The sequence below is a fragment of the Protopterus annectens genome, chromosome 2.part2 (genome assembly GCF_019279795.1).
Source record: "Protopterus annectens isolate FY-2018-M chromosome 2.part2, PAN1.0, whole genome shotgun sequence".
Classification (NCBI taxonomy): Eukaryota; Metazoa; Chordata; order Ceratodontiformes; family Protopteridae; genus Protopterus; species Protopterus annectens.
The window spans coordinates 1,127,029,294-1,127,052,275 of NC_056730.1; the positions used below are offsets into that span (position 1 = coordinate 1,127,029,294).

The 22,982-nt window shown below is 38.5% G+C and overlaps 1 protein-coding gene across 1 annotated transcript in view; it reads left to right on the forward strand.

Moving 5' to 3' along the window:
- Positions 1 to 22,982, forward strand: part of MAMDC2 (MAM domain containing 2) — a 1,373,080-nt gene that overhangs the window by 989,160 nt on the left and 360,938 nt on the right. Inside the window, exon 9 of the mRNA XM_044064367.1 lies at positions 20,539 to 20,807. Within this exon, the coding sequence (XP_043920302.1) occupies positions 20,539 to 20,807 (269 nt within the window). The remainder of the gene's footprint in view (positions 1 to 20,538; positions 20,808 to 22,982) is intronic.

Consider the following 22,982-nt stretch of genomic DNA (forward strand, 5'->3'; position numbering starts at 1 on the left):
GGTTGGACAATTCTTACTTAGGTTTCTGATGAAGTTCGATTAAATAAACATGTGAATGAAAGCACTCAAATCTCTAACTGACTGTTGCGTGTTTCTTTACTAATCACCCAGGTACATTTATTTTATATATATATATATATATATATATATATATATATATATATATATATATATATGCATTTTCTTTTTTTTTTTTTTTTTTATTTATGGAGCTTTCCTTCCTGGGCCTCTGCTGAAAACTGATAAAATTATCTAGTCAGACTTTTCCATTAAACAAACGTCAATAAATAATTACATTCTCCCTGAATGTAATGAACGTAATCAAAAAGTCACATGCTTGGAACCAGTGCAGGATTTTTCCAAGCCATGTAAGCTCCCTCCAGCTTGAACTTCAGCACAGTCCGTTCCGAGTGGAAAATATCCATAGCAGAGGCCAGGGAACTAGGGTCCTTTGCTCTTTCTTTATGGTAACTAGATAGTTCTGTGCAGAGATCTTTTTTATTGATAATCAGAGCACTCATAGCCCTTCATTAATAATTTCTATAGATATACCAGGCCTGTTGAAGCTCTTGCATGTATCAGTATTTGCTGGAGACCACATTAGTTAAACAAGCACATTTTTCTAGCTATACCTGTTTCAGGAGTTTAGCATCCATTTTAGACTTCAGGTCAGCCCAGAAGCCTACTGAATCACTGCAGTTGATCATGCCTGTTAAATCCTTGGAAGATGTTGTGATATTTTAATGAGGAATAATGTCCAGGCTGCTGTCTGGCTGAGCTTTCCAGATTCAGCTGCAAAACTGCTTTCATAAACAATTAGCCAGGAAACTTCACATTTTGCTGATCCAGATCAACAAACAGAAGACCAAATAGGAAATGTATATAGCTGAATTCTTGCTACATTGCAATTGCTTCTTCTTGGAAAGGCTTAGCTCACTACTGCCATCAACTCAAGCAACACTGAAAGTCCCAGCATACAAACCATTTAACTGTAAATCAAGTTATTAGCTTCAGTAGCCCAAAACGTGTTTTCATTTCATAGAATATCTTATATAAGTTTCTTATACTGAAGAAAGTACAAAATGCCAATAAAATACACATTTTTGAGTGACTCAAAAACAGTGAATCACAAACAATTTAAGAATCAGTACCTATTTATGAAGAGAGCATAAAAGTCTAGTCCAGATTAGCAAAGCCATTTATGATGTTAATTTAAGAAAATATTAAAAAAAAACAGATGTATCGACCCAGTTATCACTATATAGCAGCACATAGTGAAAACTAAAATACTTAGATGATAATTTTAGTAATTTTAGTACACAATGATATAAAACATTTAGTTGTAGAAACCATTATTACGGCAGATCCCATAAATGAAAAGGGATTGATGCTTCTTACTTAGTGTAGTTCAAGCAAAACCCTAGTATCAGTTGTTAACTAGTTTCAAATTAAATAATGTAAAGATCACTTTATAGTTAACTATGCAGTAAATAAATTTGGTATAAGTTAAGTAATGTTACCATCACATTTCCAGTATTTGTAATCTTGTACTGTTTCTGTTTGGTATCCTGCATGATCTGGAGAGTGATTATTTGCTAGATGCTGTCAGTTTGCTGCGCCACTTGTTAAGACATAGACTGGTTAAAGTCATGCATAACTGGGTCAGTCACTAAGTATTAGGACAAAATACAGCTAAGCATACAAAAGAAAGGTAAAAATGAAAAAGTAAATCAAAACACAGTGGTGCAGCAGCATTGGAGAAAGACTACAGAATTATTGTCAGTGAGAACTCACAGGTCAAAGACAATGCCTCTGATACCCACGAGAAGTTTTCCTGATAAAAAACTGAAACCAAACCTGAATCCCAAGACAGCCCTTAAGAAATGATGTATAATCTGTTACAAAAAATTAACCCAGTCGTTAATAAGCATATATAAGAAAGAAAGATAGCAGTGTTACACAAAACACCTTTAAAACCTCTCAGAATATACCAATAATCGGTTTTAAATACAATCATATGTATTTTGTAATAACTTCAGAATAAAAGCATACATCCCCGTCACTAGAATAGTGGGTTTTTTACCTGATAATTGTATCATCCCATGGATATTAATTGTTACAACACGTACTTATCACTGTTCAAAGCTCCATCTTTCATACAGTTACTGCATGTCATTGCCCATCACATTATTCTAATTACAGCTACACAGTGATACAGGATTAAAAGTCACTCTGTTATTGACAAATATGTATGGCAAGAGATCTCTGAATTAGATATATAATTAGTGAAACACTATTTGCAAATAGTAGTGTTCCAACCACTTTTTACCCTGACCTGTATCTGAAAAAATATTTGAGTTTCCATATCTTTAGGTGTTGTGACAGGCCAAACTGCAAGAGTATATTTTAAAAAAATGTTATTGAATGTTATATATGGCCATTTTAATAACTAACACATTTGCATTTCCTAGCAACCAATGTGTTACTTACAATACAACAGTCATAATGACCACCATCTTAATTCATAGTAGGGGTCTACATATATGGTCATGGCTGGATAGTGACTTGGTTCAAACCTTCAACAATTCCACTGTTTTATTTTTTAATTAAATAGGAGATGAACACCTATTGGATCACTATTCTACCCATTCTGATTATTACAACTCTCACTTAGCACGTTAGTCTGTGTTACAGTAACAGTGTACAGAATAACAGATTAAAATAAATTAAAAATATTATTTAAGTTACTGCGGTGGTGGTGCTGCAGTAGCGTTGTCGCCTCCCAGTTAGACGTTGCCCGTTCGATTCTCAGTTAGAGCGTCTTCTGTGTGGCGACATGCGTGAATGGGCATTCCTTCATTGAAGGTTGTGCGTTAGGCCCGGCAAGCCAGCACGTAAAACTCTACCGCCAATCGTTAGCGGACCGGAGTTCTGCTGTGGCGACCCCTAACCGGGAAAAGCTGAAAGACTTTTTATTTAAGTTGAAGAAGTCTCCCTGATGGGTGGTGACATGAGCACTGCAAACTTCTAGGCTGTGTTGCTTTTAGGAAAAGTACATGCCAGGGCAAACTTTTTCCACTCAGTGAGCATGTAGAGTGCCTTATTATAAAGAATATATTATAAAACAGTAAAATACACCTTAATTGTTTATATTGTAATGATCTTTTAAAACACAAAGTCAGGAAGTTGGCTGCACAGTAGTTGTCCCCAAGGTGTGACCATTTATAATGGCATACATCTAAATTCCGTTAACTGATGAAAAGTTCCATATTATAAATTATTTTCAACACATTATATAGTTCTAAAATAGACAGCAGAGAGCTAAATTTCTTTTTCAGTGTTACAGCCCTTGTTTTAACCATTATCACATACTTAAGGTGAGACAGAATATCTAACATTCTGCACTGCAAGGCTTCTTTGACTGAATCAAGAGTACAGTGTGATATGAGGCAGGCAAACCTCCCTGGTTATTATATTACACCTGCTTCACTTTTCTGTGATTACCGGACTGTTATTAACTTATTTTTATAATTAAATTATACTGTCTGTGTCTATGAAAGGTCCTGGTTGTGCAGTAGCATCCTCCACTGTTTGTTTGACTCCTGAGCTACAGTTTCCCTTGTAGCTGTATGCATCATATGTATTATCAGTTCTGCACAGAGTTAGATTCCCAAAGTGTAAACTCTTCCCTATATTTATTTGCACTTTGCTCACATTTCTGGTAAACACATAGTGCATTTACTTACTTCTCCTCAATAACACAGGCTTCTTTTGGTTCTGGACATACTCAGACTGACTGGTTCCCACTAGTTCAATTGCTGTGACCCACTTTGCTCTCCTTCCCACCCTCATTTCCCCAGCCATCTCCCTAATTACTACATTTATACTCAACATTCTCCTCCCCTTTTGATTATGTCACACACCATGGTGCTTTAAACATATAGCACACTTCGCACCATTACCGTACAAGTACTGCACCATGCAGTAACTAACCACTGCTTCCAATCCAAGTCGTACTGTGATCACACAACACAACTAATATAGCACAGCTCAAATACCAAAGTCCATGTCACACATAATGAATATCACACTGCTCAAACACATCAAACTGCAAGCCATATCATTCCTACGTACTCGTATACACAACAAACGGCATTAAACTGTTACACACATGCACACAGTACCACAAATATCCCCTTAACCCTCATTTTATAACGTATACTCCCAATACAAACAACCTCACCAAACCCTCAAGCAACTTCCAAGCCACTGTCATATCCTCCGTCATCCAAAACCCAGTGTGACCAATAAAACACCAACCCCCTATCTATATACCCACCTCCATGTAATTTTTTCACCACACAAAAATTGCAGTAAAACTCCCTAAAAGACTATACAACCATACACCAATCCTTTTCATTCTACTCATCAGAAGTAGTATTGAAACCAACTCTGGCCAATCCCGACTCTTGTGTTTATTAATAAATGTACAAAGCCTTCATATCAAAAAAGACCAGGTTAACACTGTCCTTAAACTGCACAAACCTGTCATTCTAACTGTTACCAAGTCCTGGACTGAAAAAGACAACCCACACTTGCCCCACTTTTCCAACATTGTAATTATTTTATAGAAGTTAGACCTTGCCCACAAAGTAATAGTGGAACCTTCTTACTCTAAAACTAATCTAGACTTTCAACTGCTATCCTAAGCTAACAAATTCTCTGCCCCCTAACTCGCTGCTTCTACAAACTACCAAAAAATCTGCAACTTTAAATAGCTTATTGCTCTCTTCCTTCCACAACTAGTAAATTCCAAATACTAATTCAAGAAATTGCATCCTGTCTAGGAAACATAAGCTACCACATTCTGTTAGATGACTTCAGCCTGTATATACTCTCTCCAGCCAGTATGTTATGTATGCTTGACTTCAACCTTAAGAACTGCCATGATATTCCATGCAACCTGACATCATCACTAACAAACATTACCTGTTAGGTCTGATCATCACCAATGACCCCAGTCTATTCTATTGTCAATTGTTATCATCCACCTTTCTGCTATTAGTGTCCATTGCACAGTAAGCTTTACAATACATAGCCCCCACCAAAAAAGTGCCCCCAAATTAATCTTATTCATGCTTGAGACAGACACATCAAAAACCCTGTCAAGCCCTCTCCAACACAGACTGGTTTTCATATTGAACCTAAACAACCCTACCCTTGCTGTAGAAGCTTTAATTAGAACACTCAGACCCCTCCAGGATACAGTCTTCCCTTTAATTTATCAACTCTACAAACAAACGAAAAAATGATTGTTTAACTCTTGAACTGAAATCCATTTTAAAACGTAAGAGATGACACATGGCAAGCATGGAAAAACAATCCCCCCCTACCAATAGGCAACAATAATTCCGTCTCAGAAACCTAACAAAAAATTCAGTACAACAACAAATAAGGTCAACATATGAAAACATTTAAAAAATCCTTGTCTGAATCACTAAAACATTTCTCTTCTGGAAAAAAAAGTGAATCGATTCACAGGAAGGGATATTCAAAACAGCCTACTATCTTTACATTCTCCAACCTACCCACCCTCTCAAACACTCATACTGACCCTCTCATTCCCACCCCAGAACCACCTCTCTGCATTACCCAGTTTTACTTTAAGCAGCCCCAGCATAAAATTATGGGAAAGAGTAGTGGAATATAGATTAAGAAGAGAGGTGATGATCAGGGAGCAGCAGTATAGTTTCATGCCAGGAAAGAGCACTACAGATGCGATATTTGCTCTGATGGTACCTAGAGAGGAGTTGTGGTATTGTATGAGGAAGTCAGGAGTGGCAGAGAAGTATGCAAGAGTGCGACAGGATATGTACGAGGGCAGTATGACAGTGGTGAAGCCTGGAGTAGGAATGATGGATGCGTTCAAGGTGGAGGTGGGATTACATCAAGGATCAGCTCTGAGACCTTTGTTGTTTGCAGTGGTGATGGACAGGTTGACAGACGAGATCAGACAGGAGTCCCTGTGGACTATGATGTTTGCAGATGACATTGTGATTTGTAGTGAGAGTAGGGAACAGGTTGAGCAGACCCTGAAGAGGTGAAGATATGCTCTAGAGAGAAGAGGAATGAAGGTCAGCAGGACTAAGAATATATGTGGGTGAATGAGGGAAGACAGAAGAATGGCGGAGATGCAGGGAGTGGAGTTGGTGAAGGTGGATGAGTTTAAATATGATCAACAGTTCAGAGTGTAACGGTAAGTGTGGAAGAGAGGTGAAGAAGAGAGTGCAGGCAGGGTGGAGTGTCAAGATTGATTTGTGAAAAATGGGTACTAGTAAGAGTGAAAGGGAAGGTCTGCAAGATGGTAGTGAGACCAGCTATGTTATATGGGTTGGAAACAATGGCACTGACAAAAAGACAGGAGTCAGAGCTGGAGATGGCAGAGTTAGATGTTATTTGCATTTGGTGTGAGAAGGACTGACAGGATTAAAAATGAGTATATTAGAGGGTCAGCTCAAGTTGGACAGTTTGGAGATAAAGCCAGAGAGGCAAGATTGCATTGGTTTGGACATGTGCTGAAGGAGGTATGCTGGGTATATTGGGAGAAGGATGCTAGGGATGGAGCTGCTAGGTAAGAGGAAGAGAGGAAGGCCTAAGATAAGGTTTATGGATGTGGTGAGAGAGGACATGCAGGTGGTTGGTGTGATAGAGCAAGATGCAGAGGACAGGAAGAAATGGAAATAGATGATCTGCTGTAGCGACCCCTAACTGGAGCAGCTGAAAGAAAAAGAAGATGATGACTTTAAGCAAGTCAAAACAAGAGACTTTAAACCTCTTCTGCAACAAATAAGAACAGACAGCCCACCTGGTACAGATGGTCTCTGTCCTTGGTTTGCATACCACTGCAAGAACTTGTTCAAAACCCCCATGCAGTACATCTTCAGTCTTTAACATAAAATATCATACCAAATATATGGAAAATAGGCATTATCAGCCCAATCCCAAAGCAGTCTAACCCAACAAAAACATCCCAGTACAAGCCATAGGCAAACTAGAAAAATTCTGTGTTCAACTCGCCAAATACATCACTACCTATAACACCCTCTCCCTTAAACAACACAGGCTCTGATCCATTCAGTGCACATTCAAAACCCTATGAACCCTAGTCAATAAAATACTACTAGCTATGGACAGAAGCCAGTTCACTGGTGACATCTTAATCAACCATTCAAAAATATTTACCCTCACTGACCACAACATCCTCCTCCATCACCTACTAAATGTAGATACAAGTCCCAATTCCTTGCCTTGGTTTCAGATATACTTCACCAATCATAACTTCTCCATCAAAAATCAAACTTGACTTCCCAATTCGTCAGTCTTCAGAATGGAATTACCACAAGGTTCCATGCTTGCACCTCTACTATTCATCTTTATAAATAAACTTCCCATTGAACTTCCTCACCCCCCCCTTCTCTGCACAGATGACATGGTACCATTTTGCATAAAAGCTCAGTACCCAATCTCCAGAAAGACGTGATGGCAGACTTCCTGCCCCAGTCCTTTGGATCTCCAAAAAAAAAGCCTTAGTCCCAATTTCAGCAAAACCAAAATTGAGATTTTTGGCTCCAAGCAGTAGCAAAACTGTTTGCATGTCTGTAACCTTAGTACCCTCATAGAAAGCACTATTTCTTTTAAATACTTTGGCATTTGGCTAGATCCCTCCTTTAACTCCTCCCTCCACTTTGACAACCAAATGAAAAAGGTTAATTCTATAGTAATTTCTGCAAATAAAATATTCCCCTTTTATACTAAAACTTCCCGAACAGATATAGGCAAAGGCATTATATGCTCCCAACTTGAATACAGCCTCCCCCTGATAGCCTTGACATCAAAAACACCTCCACACACATGTATTGAAACAATAATTAAAAAAATTGTAAATTTATTACCCGGTCCCTTAAAAAATAATACCATTGTAAACCACTGAAAAAGCAAAATGGTTCCGTGTTCAGCAAAGGGTTCAACTTCTCCTAGGATCTCAACTATTCAGCCTCCTAGTCATCCAAATATTATCTCCCCAACAGCTAAACTAATTTGACAGCCTTCCTCTTATAGCCTCAGACACCACAACCACTCTGCCCCAATACCACAGCCCCCTGAAAATGAACTCCATTTTACAGATCCCTGCTTCTCTATACTAGACCTAAAACTCTGCAAAGGTGTTTCCCCACAAATGAAAAACAATTCCTCTTATCCAAAATGTAGGAGTCAGTTCAGGGTGCACCTGCTGTCATCAGCCAAATGCTATATCCTGTCATGCAACCATACCACCTAATCAGTTACATTCACTGTCTTTTTCTTCTAGTAGTAACAGTCTTGTTGCCCCCATATGGCAAGTTCTGTTGCATTAGTCTACATTTCTCACTCACATAATCTTTTGCTCAACATAACTTCTCCTAACATCTGTTCAAAAACTCTGTTTAACATCCTTTACTCCAGTCACCTATCTTATTCTCACTTAGACAACACTCAGTTATCACACAGGCGTCTCACTTTCAAAATGAGATTTATCTTGGTTTGTTGTAAATAATGTATATTACAATTGTATATAATGTTTTTATTTTTGTTTGCTGATGATGGTGTTTTACAGATATGTATTTTTATTATAATCTTGCTCTCTCTCATAACATGTAATTATGACTTTGTATTCCCGAGATGAGACCGACATTGGACTCGTGATCAGTATTCTACCCTGCTAAACATGTTTTAAACAATAGTAAAATTAAAGGGAGCAATTGCTTCTGAGGCATTGTCCATCATTCTTGTATCCCATCGTGAAGAGCTTTTCATTCTGTTGTATTGTTTTCACTTTTACTTATAGCTGTACAGAAACTTTTAGGCCATCATATGAAAGCGTTAATGTAACCACTTTCAGTTTAATTTAATTTTATGCAGTTTTAAGTATAAAATTAATTGGATTATTCAAATACAACTTGATGATTTCTTGTGGGATGGCCAGTCACTGGGTGAGTATAATAAATAATACTCCGGTATGCCGCAGTTGTTCTTTAGACCAATGTGCAGATTGCCACTGGTTCACTACTTGATAAAGTAGTGTATCTGTGGGGAAGGGTGCCAGAGAACACCTGTAGGAACAGTGCAAAATGATCACACTGATGTAATTATACTGCACTTCCAAATCTTAATGTTAGGCAATAACATTGTTATGGAAGTCCAATAATTCACAAAATTATCGTGAAACTGATTTAAGGGGCTAATATATATGCAATTTGTACATTATGCCAAAAGATATGCTACCATCATAATGCTTGAAAATGAGATCTTAATCCAACGTAGGTTTCACAGTATGTGTCAGGCAATATATTTTCCAGTTTGACCCTGCCTGGTTGTGGTATACAGTTGTGCTGGTTAATAAAACTAGGCAATAAACATGCATCACATGGTTATTTTATGTATTATATGTTTCTATGTATGTATTTAATTTGAATTCATTTAATTGGTCTCTCTCACTCGTATAATATTTTGCTTAACATAAAGTCTCCTTCCAACTAGTCAGAAACTCTGTTTAGCATCCTTTACTCCAGTCAACCATCCTACCATTCCCAATTAAGCAACACACAGTTGTTATTAACACAATTGTATATATTCTATGGGGGTAAAGCACTGGTTTCCATGGTTGATTTTCAGGTTTAGCCTGGAGTTACTAAAACATGGAGGGGAGTTCAGAAAGGTTACAGTGAGGGATAAATTCATTTTACTCCTCATGGTGACCATTTATGATTTGTTTATAGCCCTACCATGGTGCTGTACCACAGCATGGTGCTGCACAGCAGTGAGCTGTCTCTGCTCATGAGGCGTTCTGAGGAAGTGGTCTATGCTAATTAATTGGTTCTCTGACAGAGTAGCTGATGCATGGAACAGATTAACAAATTACATTAAAGCAAGTACTAGTTTAGATATTTATTAAAAACAGCCTGGATACTTATGGGAATAAGTGTTTTGTTATATTGGCAAACTAGAGGGGCATTAATGCTCGTGCTTGAAATATCTGTATGTATGTATGTATACCCTTCAAAAAATTCATGCTAATGCAAAACCTGTTATTCTATCAACTTTTATGTTTGTAAGAGCAATACTTACAAATTGTCCCTATTTTTCTGCTTTGTTCCCCCATTGTGTATGGCTTTGTCCAGACTTCTTGTTCTAAGAGGTTGAGAGGTATGATTAGAATAATTTCTGCTACTTTATGAATATACTTTTCTGTATGGTTATTGTTGTTCTCCTTAATCTGCATCCAAAATCCCAGTCTCTCCTTATTTCTTGAGCTTTCCCATTTCATCATTATCCCTATCCACTTTTAATTATAGCTTTGTGCTTGTGCTATGTTGTGCCTTACCTGTGTAGCTCTGAAATACCCTTTTAAATCAGGTAATCCCAAACCACCTTTTGCGAAGAATCAACTTATCCCACTTGACTATTGCTCTCTTCCCCTCCCAGATAAAATCCTTCAACTCTTTATTAATATCCACAACTTCTTCTCTGGTTGATAAAAATATGCCTGACCTGTGTATAAAACTAAAGGGACTAAAACATTCTCACTGCTTGTATCTTGCTATCCCTATCCACAAGATAGTTTTATTCCTTTTTCCAAATTCTCGTTTTTTGTGTTATCTCGTTTGGTCTCTTTCATATCCTTAGCTGCCATAACAGAATCCTTTTTAATCCACACTCCTAAGCACTGAATTTTATCATGTTCTCATAAATATGGGTATTGCTGAACCAGTTTGTGTGTGGTTACATAGTTTACAGGTAATGCCTGTAAAAATTTGAAACTGCCTCAGAATGTTCCACAACACTGAAATGTCCTTTTCTGGTTTTGTCAGGTACAAAATGATATCATCTGCAAATAATGACAATGTTTCTTGATTACCATTCCAATTATATCCTTGCATTTCTGAATCCCTCATCAACTCACATTATTACCACCCATGTAAGGCAGCAATCAGTTCAATAGCTACACTTTTTATTTCTCTTTTTTTTTTAATCCATGTTTAACCTTGTACAGGTGATCCGGTATGTTATAAGCCCACATAAATAACTACTGTGTAACCCAGTAATATTGTCTTTAATTCCACAACCAGTGTGAACATAAAGTGCAACCTGTTTAAGAGAAGTATGCCAATGCAATGTTATCAATGATAGCTTCCTGAAATTTTTGTAACAGTACTATACAAGCTAAGGGGAATAGCTATAATAAAGAATAGAAATGAAAAGGTGGTCTAGATTTCAAGGAAATTAGTTAAAATATGAAGTGGGACATCATTTCCTGGCTTCAGTGATTAGCACACCTTCTCAAAGAGAGAAAGAAAAGTAAATTGAGTTTAAGGCTTTTAGATGTCAGAAAGCCACAAATTCAACATATTGTTCCTTTGGAAGGTCGCCTCACAGCAAGAGGTTCTCCGGTTCAATCCTCGGCTGGGATGCCTTCTGTGCGGAGTCTGTATGTCCTCCCTGTGGTCATGTGGGTTTCCTCCAGGTGCTCCGGTTTCCTCCTACATTCCAAAGACATGCTGTAGGTGGATTGGACACTCCAAATTGGCCCTAGGTGTGAGTGCGTGTGTGTGCCTTCTGTAGAAGGTTGGGCACCGGGCTGGCAACTCGACACTGTAAAACTCCACTGCCAATCCTGAGCGGACAGGTGATCCGCTGTAGCGACCTGTAACCAGGAAAAGCCAAAAGAAGAAGAAGATTGTTCTGTTGTAAGGTTCAGGCCATTTCACTCAAAAAAATGTTGTGGCTATGTCTTGTCTGCAATGTAGGGAGGCAAAATGACTATGAAATATACAGAAACTTAAGTTAGCTACTGTTCCTTGAACTGACGTAAGTGAGTGATAGCCTGACTATAACAGATAAAACTAATAAATGTAGTTGAGTTGTAGGTAAGTGATAGCATGAATATAACAGATAAAAGGGATAAATACAGGTGAGTAACAGCCCGAATATAACAGATAAAAGGGATAAATGTAAGTTAAGTGATAGCCTAAATATAATAGATAAAAGTGATAAGTAGAAAATGAGGTTAAAAAATCTTATTTTGCAGCTGGAAACATTCAGTTTTAGTTAGGATTTCATAGGGTCATAGGAGGTTACTAGGTTATTGGCCCTGAGGCTTTTATAAGCCTAGCCAAGAGTTTAGCCCATGTTTAGACAAATCAGCACTCGATGCCCCTGTCCAGCAGGGACATGGGTGGAATCCCAGGGGTATATTTTCTGTTTCCCATACAGTTATCCAGGTTGCACTTAAAAAGGGTAAAGAGGTACTCTGATTGATGTGGAGAGCGAGTCTATTCCATAGATGGAGTCTCTGGGATACAAATCTGTCCTGCTAACAAGTCTTGATGTGAAAGACCAGGTTGAGGCCGCACGTGCGGGTTACTCGATTGGAGCTTGACTTGCGGATATGCAACAGTCCCATCAACGTGTGGTCCGTGAACGCTTTGTATGCCAGACAGAGGTCACCTCTGAGAAGTCTGTATGAAACCGAGTAGAGGGATAGGGCTTTTAGCCTATCTGTGTATGGTAGATGTTTGAGGCCCTGGATTTTCCTGGTGAGGAACCTGTGTGGTGTCTCCAGCTGCTTCATCTGCTTTGCAAGGTGCATGTTGAAAGGGATGTTGTACTCGATAATGGGCCTTATAAGGGAAGAATACAGGGATGCTATGACCTCCTTGTCCCTGGATTACCCTTACTTATTAGGTGGGCCATGTAGAAGGCTTTCTGTGCAATGGAAGCAACATGGTGGTCAAAAGTCTGGTTACTATCAACCTGTGTACCCAAATCCCTCACGACTGATTGAGTGCTTAGGACGTTGTTAATAATGTGATAATTTGTGTGGATGTCACTCTCCCCAAAGGGGATGATGATGATGCATTTTTTGGTATTCAGCTTGAGACCATGTTTCTGGCACCAGTTATTTGTCTGAGTAAGACCCCCTTGGAGGATGTCCACATCACTAGAGGAATTGATGACAGCACCCAGTTTGCAGTCATCTGCAAACTTGGTCAGCCAAAGCCCACTGGTTTTGGCCTGCACCTCAGAAAAGTATATCTCAAATAACAGAGGCCCCAAGACTGACCCCTGGGGTATGCCACTTGTTACAGGTCTACTGCTTGAGGTGGCTTCCCCTATTTTGACTGTGGGTTCTGTCAGTGAGCCAGTTTGCTACCCATCTTTTAACATATGGATTGATGCCTTGTTGAGAGATTTTATCTATTATGCTTGAATGGGAAATAGTGTCAAAGGCTTTGGCCAGGTCAAAGTAGGTGGTGTGCACAGTCTTCCCCTCATCCTTGGCTTTGGTGACTGTCTCAAAGAAGTCGACCAAATTTAGCAGACATCAAGCCAAACTGTGTGGGAGCAAGTGTTTGGAGGTTGCCAATGGCCTTGTTACTGAGGTCCATGATAATCCATCCCATGGCCTTTCAGATCGGGCTATTTAGGCTGATGGGTCTATAATTTCACGGATCGGTGGATGCTCCACCTTTGTGTAAAAGGGATGACGATGGCTGTCCTCCACTCAGCTGGGACAAAGCCAGTACTCAGGCATTGGTTGAATAGGGTGCCTAGTGGTGCTGCAAGTTCTTGCCTGAGTTCACGTAGGATGCAGCCTGGGATGTTGTATTGTTTGCCTTTGAGAGAGCAGTAATGACCTGTTCCCTAGATATAAGGGGAAGGGGGCAGGTACTGGGGATGTCCTGATTTACTGATGGGGGAGGACAGAGGGGTAAAGTTTTTGCTGAATCTGTCAACCAGCAAGTTTGCTATATCTACGGCATTTGTATATGTGGTGTCATTAGCCACCAGTTTTGAACAGATCTGGGTGCTTCCTTTGAGACTGCAGACATACGTGAAGAAGGCCTTATGATTGTCTCTAGTAGATGTGGCCAATTTGGACTCGAAGTTTGCTTTGGAGGATTTCACTAGTGCTCTTATTTGCTTGTTCAGGCTAAGGAGACATTGCTTCCAATTAGGCACCTGCTCCTTCTTGGTCTTGGACAGCAATTTTTTTCCTTTTGTTGTAGAGTTTATATATTGCAGATGTCCACCAGACAGGTTTAGTTTTCAGAGGACAATTTAGTCCTGTCGGGATTTTCCTGATTCCATGCATCTATATAAATGCTTGTATAGTGATTTGGTGTAGTTTTGGATATTGGTGCCTGTTCCTACAGAGGGGGAGTGGGCTGTGAAGCTGTTTATACCATCCCTCAGGAGACTGTAATCAGTTTTGGAGAAGTTTTCATGTCTGATCCTAGCTAAAGGGGGGGGGGGGGGGTTGGGCAAGATGCTGACTTCAAAAGTGACCGCTTTGTGGTCGGATCTTACTAGGGAGAATGATACTATAGAGATGCTGCAGTGGTTACTCATGTTGGTTAATGCCAAGTCCAAGATATTATCACCCCTTGTGGGGGTATCGACTAGCTGTTCCAAGGCATTTGCATTGACAAAATCAAGGAATATCTGGGTATTTGTGTTCTGGCATGAGTAAGTTCATCCAGTCTATGTTTGGGTAGTTAAAGTCACCCAGGATAAGGGTAAAGGGTTGAATCTTGATAGATTCGAACAGGTCCAAATAGGTGGATTGGGCATCTTGAGTCAGATTTGGGGGCCGGTAGCTAGCTATGATTTGAATAGTGGTCTTGTCAGTGGTTAACTGCACCTGGAGTGTCTCCTGTGTGTCATACTGTTTGACCAGCCTGGAGGTGTGTATGTCTTTAATGTATATTGAAACTTCACTTCCTTTGGCTTTAGTGCCCACAGTTTGGGGTCTGAATGTATGATAGGATGAGAAACCAGGTAAGGCTGGGGTGCTCTCCGTAGCTTTGAACCAGGTTTCTATGACTGCACAGATGTCAGCATTTTCCAGGGTTAGGAATGCTTGCAATGAGTGCAGTTTCATATTTAGACACCTAAGGTTATATGTTGTGTGTGTGCTCTTCTTGCATTTTAAACTTCAGGAGGTAGCAAGAGCAAATATGACATTTATTTCATGATTTCTTTGTAAAATAAAAGAAAATACATCTAAAAGACAACAAAGTACAAGTTACAAATTACTCCACATATTTTGTAACTAACTGGAATCTGAACAGCTTTTATACAAACACTAGCCTGTCATCTGATTTTCTTTTAAAATTATTAAAATATGCTTGCTTAAAATATAGATAATTAATTTTGCAAATTTCTGCTCAGTATGAAAAAATAGATGGCATACAAGTTAAATTGTCCATAAAATGAGTGATTTTTAATGCTGTTATTCTTGCAATGTTCCAGTATAATCTTTTGTTTTATTTTATTTATTTTATTACATTTGTTAATATAATATGGTGGTAATGATCACTTCCTAACGTACCGTGTATGTGTGGGACATGTGCATACCTTGGCTTGCAGTAGGTCAAATGCAGTTTGTACCTATTTTTTTCTTTAAGAAATCAGGAAAGTGCAATCATCCTGCTGTTTGTATGAAGACAATTTCAGACTGTTGTCAGTTTTTAGAACTCATCAGATCTGCTACAGAGAAAAGAGGTGTGCCCTGGAATGTGTGACATGCATGTTGGATCTTTAATCCATTTAAGTAATGGAAAAGAAACTGCCAACCTCCAAGTATAGAATATTTGAATATATGTACAAACAGATATTGGTGTGTGTGTGTGTGTGTGTGTGTGTGTGTGTGTGTGTGTGTGTGTGTGTGTGTGTGTGTGTGTGTTTATATATATATATATATATATATATATATATATATATATCTACTTCACTTACCCGAAAAACCACATCGCCGACATTCACTTCACCAAAACGAATACACCGAGAAACCAGAAGACCGACATCCGGAACACTAACATTCCAACCCGAGGTAAGTAACCTCTTGGCCTTCCCGAAAAACAAAACAAAACAAAACCCAGAGTCCCCTAACTAAATATACCAACTCCGAGATTGCACTACCATGGGGGTAAGGGGCAAACTTCAGCAAGATGGCATTTTAAAGATGCGGGTAAAGGTGAACTGTAATAATGGCCCCTTTAAAATCACTATTTCACATCGATATATTTGTTTTAAAATCATGCTTCTTTTCAAACATTCTTCCCTAAGAGATATTTCCATCTCAACATTGAGGAAGTACAAGTAATCAGTTTGTTGTATGGCAGGCAACTTAATCAGACAGTGTTGCAGACAAGTACTTCTGCCTTGTGAAAAGCTACAAAGTTAATATACTATAATGAGCAGATGAACAACATAACCAGTATTGCAGTGAAAATAAAATACAGGCTAAGAGACTAACATTTATTAGTGATACTATAGAAACATTTGATGGCAATATTAAACTAATTTTAAAAGTCAGACTGAGAAAAATTGCAAGAAAGAGCCAGCCAAGCTAGAGTCTTCATTGTGTAATACCTTAAATCTGCTGTAGTGGAGGCCTGTGGGATATATACAAATTACGCCTTAATTACATAACAGTACATTAGCTGCATGACTTCTGAATACCCATTTCATTTTACCTTTTACATTCTTTTCAGAAACTAACAATAAAGCAGGTATCTTTAGCGAACCTCTGGTACCTGACAAACTATTTTATAAAAAACTGTAGTATATAGGCAAGTTAGGTATAGTCAAGAACATGTTTATTAACTCTTATACTCAAAATTAAAGTTGACAGTGTGTTTACATAGCCGTATTTAGGCACCAGCCAACCCTGCATTAGCTGGCGACCCCAACCTCAGTAAGTTATCTTATGTTGATATTTTGTAACATGTCTGCCAAACCAACAAAAGCTAGTACAGCAAGCGTGTATACTTAATAAACCAGGTGAGTAGCAATAACTCTTATTTATATCTCCTTCAAAATTCAAAAATCTTTAGTTATAGTAACAGTGTTTTGTCAGGTAACAGGTTTTACAATTCCATTAAATATTTTACAATTGACATAATGCCCCTGGCTTAGTTAAACCCTCTTGATGGACATCCTGTCCACTAGAACTAATAACATAGCCAACTTTAGGTACCTGCAATACTCGTGGCTGCAGGAGGGGCCTTAATCATCCTTGACTGTGTGAGGGCCCCACAAAAGCTATTGTTGGTTGGGGACAAATGAGAAAAAATGTATTAATTTTTGATTGAAATCTTTAACCTGAACAGGGATGTGATATGACCCTGTTAAGATACAGCTGATAATGAACATCAGCAAGGTGAGTACTAGAGAGATTAGTAGTCCAGAGTGACTGATATCAGTGCAAACCTTAGATTTTAAGAAGAGCTGATGCTTCTGATCTTCAGGGATGGATTCTCTTTTAGGGAGTTTTATAAATACCGGTAGAACACCAGATACTATAGCTCTCAGCTTCTTTGTTGAAGAATTCTGCTCAGTGGCCAGAATAATAGCAGAATAAAGGCTCAAAATGAGACACCTGTTTTAAATATTACTCTAATTCACTTAAAAGGTTACTAGAGTAAGACATTTTGCATCAACATGCATTTTTTGGACAATAAGAAGTATAAAACCTGGGACAGATTGGATTTATTGGGACAGAGCAAAATTATGAGGCAAAATTGGGGATAGTGACAGGTATTCATTTATTCCCCATTGAGGTAAATAAAATGACTAATCCCTGCTGGTGTTTGACTGCCTAACAGCAGTCATTGATCTGTTGTAGTAGTACCAGTGTTACGCAATGTATTGATACTTGCTAAAAACTAGTATTGCTATGACGTGTGTGTGTGTGTGTGTGTGTGTGTGTGTGTGTGTGTGTGTGTGTGTGTGTGTGTGTGTGTGTGTGTGTGTGTGTGTGTGTTAAAAAGTATCACTGATTTTTATCAGTGCACACATCCAGTAATGCCGGGACACATTATTCTTCAGGGTATCAGTAAAAAAATGCAGCTAACAAGTGGTTATATTTCAAAAGTAAGGCATAAAAAATGTCACAAAATATTCAGATACTTAGATCTTCTAGGAATGTGGTGACCCCCAACTCCCCAGACTGTATAAATGGATACAGGGGGGCTCTTTTAATCATACTTGACTGTGTGAGGGCCCCACAAAAGCTGTTTTTAGTTGGGGAAAATGAGGATGAAAAAAATGCTTTAATTTTCTGATTATGCTCTTTAACCTGAATGGGACTTTGATGTGACCCTCTTACGATAAAACTGATAATGGCTTCTGCTCTGCACCACATCCATTCTAAAACCAGGTCTGCTCAGATGTTTGTCTATAGAAATTTGCTGTAGTTTATTTGGGGTGCTGAGGAGTGTGTGGTCATTGTTTTCTGTACTTTCCTAACAGACCTCAGAGCTGTACAAAGAAAGTTACTTTAGCTCCTGTAGTGGCAGTGTACTGCTTAGGGGCAAAAAAGTAGAATACATTACTGCAATTTTTTTCCCTTTCACTTTCCTCACAATCAGATATCAGGCAAATATACAGGTGGTTAGGACTGAATGTAGAGTTGTTGTAATGTAGCATTGTTGCAACTAAATGCCAGTAACTGTAAATGTTCCTTTCCGAGATGGGCCAATGTAGTGTAGTAATGTAAGAGCATTGTAGCTACAGGTTAGTCTGTGTGTACTACTCCTAGAAGTTTGCAGCATAAACTAAAAGGATAGATAGGAGGGGTGACAGTGACAGGATGGTACTTGGACTGGAAAGCCCAGGGGGCCCCCTGACGTGACATTTGCTGCAGGCCTCCAAAATGCTAACACCGACCCTGTGTGTTTATTACATTGGCTGACAAAATATCATTTTAGTAGTATTGTCTTCAGCTTATTCTGTGGGGTGGGGGAGAAGTTTCATTGTAAAAATGATTTGTGGGGTGTACTGTCTAATAGAAATGTTGCAGATCAAGCTGAATCTGGGGCATATTAATATTACTACCTGTGCATGCAAAAGGAAACCCTTACTTAGAAGAAGATTGCCTTGCTTTTTATAGAAGTTAGTGCTTGAGTTATGTTTACCACCAGACTGTTGGGTTGCACTACAGAAGGTTTCTGTTTATTGTAGCTCTTCTGGATCAGGAACCGCAGTTTCCTGGATTTGGTGACTTTTAACATCTGAAAAAGGTGGAACCCAGGTGCTAGATCAAAGTATGACGAGGAAATAATGCAACCATTGTATTTAGTGTGCTGAAGAATCTAAAAATAAAATTAACTTGTTAAGATGACAAATTTGTCATAAAGAAGTGTGGGAGCAGGAAGCTGTTTAGTGGAGAATATCATTAGATTGATTTCCCATAAAAGATTAAATGAAATACAGAAAAATCCGAAGAAAGGTTACATATAGTAGATGGATACAGGGTTTAAAAAACACTAAATGTATGTTCTATTTACAATTAAAAAAAAAAGACTAAAAGGTTTTGTGGAAACAGTAGCAGTGGTATTTTAGAAAGATGTGTTTAGACTTGTGTATAGGACAGGAGGAAAAAGTAAGACAGGGAATTTGAAATTCATACATAAAATTATTTTTCTTTATGATTTACATGGAAAACTAGATGCCCTGGATTTTATATAATAAGCAGTGGATACTGAATGAAATTATAACGAAAGTTACATTTTGGTTATGAAAAAAAGCTCCGATAAGATTAATAAAAAGCAAAATTATGGAATATTTCAATTATTTTTTTGTTATACAAGAAATAAAGTAAATACGTAAAATTTTTGTAAATATGTGCATGTTGAAGGCTGTTTTGAGTAAATGCTACGGAATCTTGTACATCCACCACTAACTTACGCATGTGGAGCTTCAGGTTAGTGTCGTATCCGAAGGGTGGCACTTCAGGAGTGCAACACCTTCTTATGCTGCATTACCAAGCCAGTATAGGAAAATTAATGCAGGCATGAGGTGTGCAAATAAAACACACAGTCTTCTGATCTTTCACCAGCAAAGGCAAATGTGCTACACAGTGAGCCACTGACGCTGTTGAGTACATTGATGTACTTCATTGCTGTAATCAGTGTATGCAGTTTTGCATTTCATTGTGATTACTATCATTGCCTTAACTGCATAAACAGACATTGCATTTACATTTACATTTTTCTGCAGTGCTGCTACTTAATTCATTATTCTCATCTTGACTTTTGAAATTAGTTTAATATTGTCATCAAATGTTTCTACAGTATTACTACCAAATGTTAGTCTGCTGTCTTGTATTTTATTTTGACTGCCCTACTGTCTATGTTCATCTGTCCATTATAATATAATTGAACTTTGTAGCTTTTCACAAGGCAGAAGTACCTCTCTGCAACACCATCAGATTGAGTGACTCTCCAGTAGACAGCTTTCAAGTAGAGACTATCAAACAAACCCATGGCTGCAGAATGGATCTTTATTAGTAACCATAGAGTTAATACCACAAGTAAAAATGTTAGACTAAGTCAGCAGACTATAAAATAACCTCTTAAATGTCTTTATTATCTTAAATGTTGCTGTTTTATTTTTGAACTGTGTGCAAATATATCATTTTGCTTTGTTTTTCAGGTTACTTTTTACTAACCAGTACAAAATCATCAAGATTTCAGTCTGGATATATTAGACACCTATATGGTCCTACTCTGCCAGAAGACCTGAAGTACTGCCTGAGGTTTTTTTATGCCATGTATGGTTACAGTAAAGTGACCTCTACTTTAGCTGTCTATTTATATGAAGAGAATTTGATCGTTCGAGAAAAAATCTGGTCTTCCCCATCGACTTCAAAAGGTATATGGACAGAGGCTGAAGTTAGCTTCCAGAAACCTATGTCCACAAAGGTAATTTTAGACTTTTGCTTAAAATAAATGTTTTAGAGGAAAAAATAAATAGATTTTTGAAGGGACCAAGACTGTTTAGATTTAACACTATAGCCTGAGACAACACATTATTTAAAAGTCATTTGTTGCAATCAGACTGTGTCTACTTTGTCTACTAATGAAGTTTGATAGCTGCCTGAATTGACTGACATTTGTTTTCGAAGGTATGTAAATTCCCATAATTTCCTGCAGAAATTCAAAACAGGATATCAGTCCTCCAGATATATTTTTAAGGACTTGGACATTTCAGTAAATACATGGCTTCAGCTTTGTGCTATGACTATTAGAAGGGGCTTCCTGCAAAGAAGAAATAGCCACATAATTTAATTCCATTTTAGTTATTTTGCCACTGAACAAAGTGATCAGTTCACGAAGTTTATGTAGTCGTTTCTCCAGGCCAGGATTCAAAAAACGTTTAAGAATGCAGCTTTCTTGTAGTTTTGTAGTAGTTTTTGGTATTTTTATGATATTTCAATAAAAAAAAAAATACTGCCGTGTATGTATTTTTATCATGACATCCCCAGAGAAACTTAAATGCTCTTGTGGATGTCAGATGCCCCCCCCCCCTTCCAAATTTATCACCTTAAAAGTCTTAGTTTTGCTTGAAGGAATGATTTTTAGCAAAACGACTAACAGGAAGGACTATGAATTTAATTTTTTAATATAGTAGGTTTGTGTCTCAAACTTTTAGTTATGTACTCACCATAACTTCAGATGTTTGGGATCCATCTCGCCTACATTCTGAATGATGGGTTCGGAGCCGATCCCTCGGCTCCGACTCGGCACGCTTATGCCAAAGAGCGAAGTCTCTTATTGGCTGAGCTTACTATATCCCAGGATGCATCACCACCAGTCCCCCAGATCTAGTTTGTCCGCATACATGCACACATGCATACCCTGCTTATATAACATCGTCAGATGAAACAAGATAAAACAGTAGAGCTCAAAACCGTTCAATCTCTTCTGATCTGCAAGGCAGGGGAAGGAGGGTGGGTATCAGGAATGTGGCGAGATGGATCCCAAACATCTGAAGTTATGGTGAGTACATAACTAAAAGATGTTATGTGATCCTATCTCGCCTACATTCTGAATGATGGGACAGCGTCCCTAGCACCTGAATCCTGGGTGGCTCACTGGAAAACACTCCTGAGTACCGTGGAACCAAATGAAGCTCGTCCTTTCGATGCCACATCCAATTTGTAGTGGGAAATGAACGTGTGCGGGTTGGACCAAGTAGCCGCAGCACAAATTTCCGAAATAGCGAGCTTGGAATGAAAAGCTATAGAAGTAGCCATAGCTCTGGTAGAATGAGCTTTGATAGATGATGCAAGTTGCTTATTCAAGAAGAATAGGCCTGAGTTATGCAATCTCTGATCCATTTTGAGATTGTAGCTTTTGTGATGGTTTGGCCCAATTTATTATCTGAGAAGGACACAAACAACTGGTCTGACTTACGGTTGCTGAGTCCTGTCTAAATAGAAGCGTAATTGCCTGTGAACATCCAATCTATGGAGAGTGTATTCTGCTTCATTAGAGAATTTTGGAAAGAAAACTGGTAGTTCTAGAGATTGTTGAAGACAGAAACTAGAGCAGACCTTTGGGACAAAGGATGGATTAGGCCTAAGTGATACTCTATCTTTGTGGAAAATCAAATACGGTGGTTTAATAGACAGGGCTTGAAGCTCTGAGACCCTTCTTGCAGAAGTAATAGCCACTAAAAATGCCATTTTCCATGACAGATATTTTAACTCGCACGTAGCAGCCGGTTCAAAGGGGGGAGATGTTAATGCGCAGCACCAAATCAAGATCCCACGGAGGTGCAGGATGAAAAACTGGTGGTCTTAACAGGCTCGCACCTTTAATGAATGTTTTGCATAATCTGCTGCTCATCAAAGGAGGATCCGTGGATTCATGGAATTTAGAGATAGCAGCTAGTTGAACTTTAATAGTTGAGACAGAAGATCCCTGATTAAATAGGGATGTTAAGAATTTCAAAACCTCTGGGACAGGAGCAGTGATAGGGTCTAAGCCCTTGAGTTGAGCTCCAGATAGCAAACCTCTTCCACTTACTGAGGTACAATTTGTTAGTGGTAGGTTTGTGGGCGAAGATAAAATGTGTACAACTTCCGGGTCTAG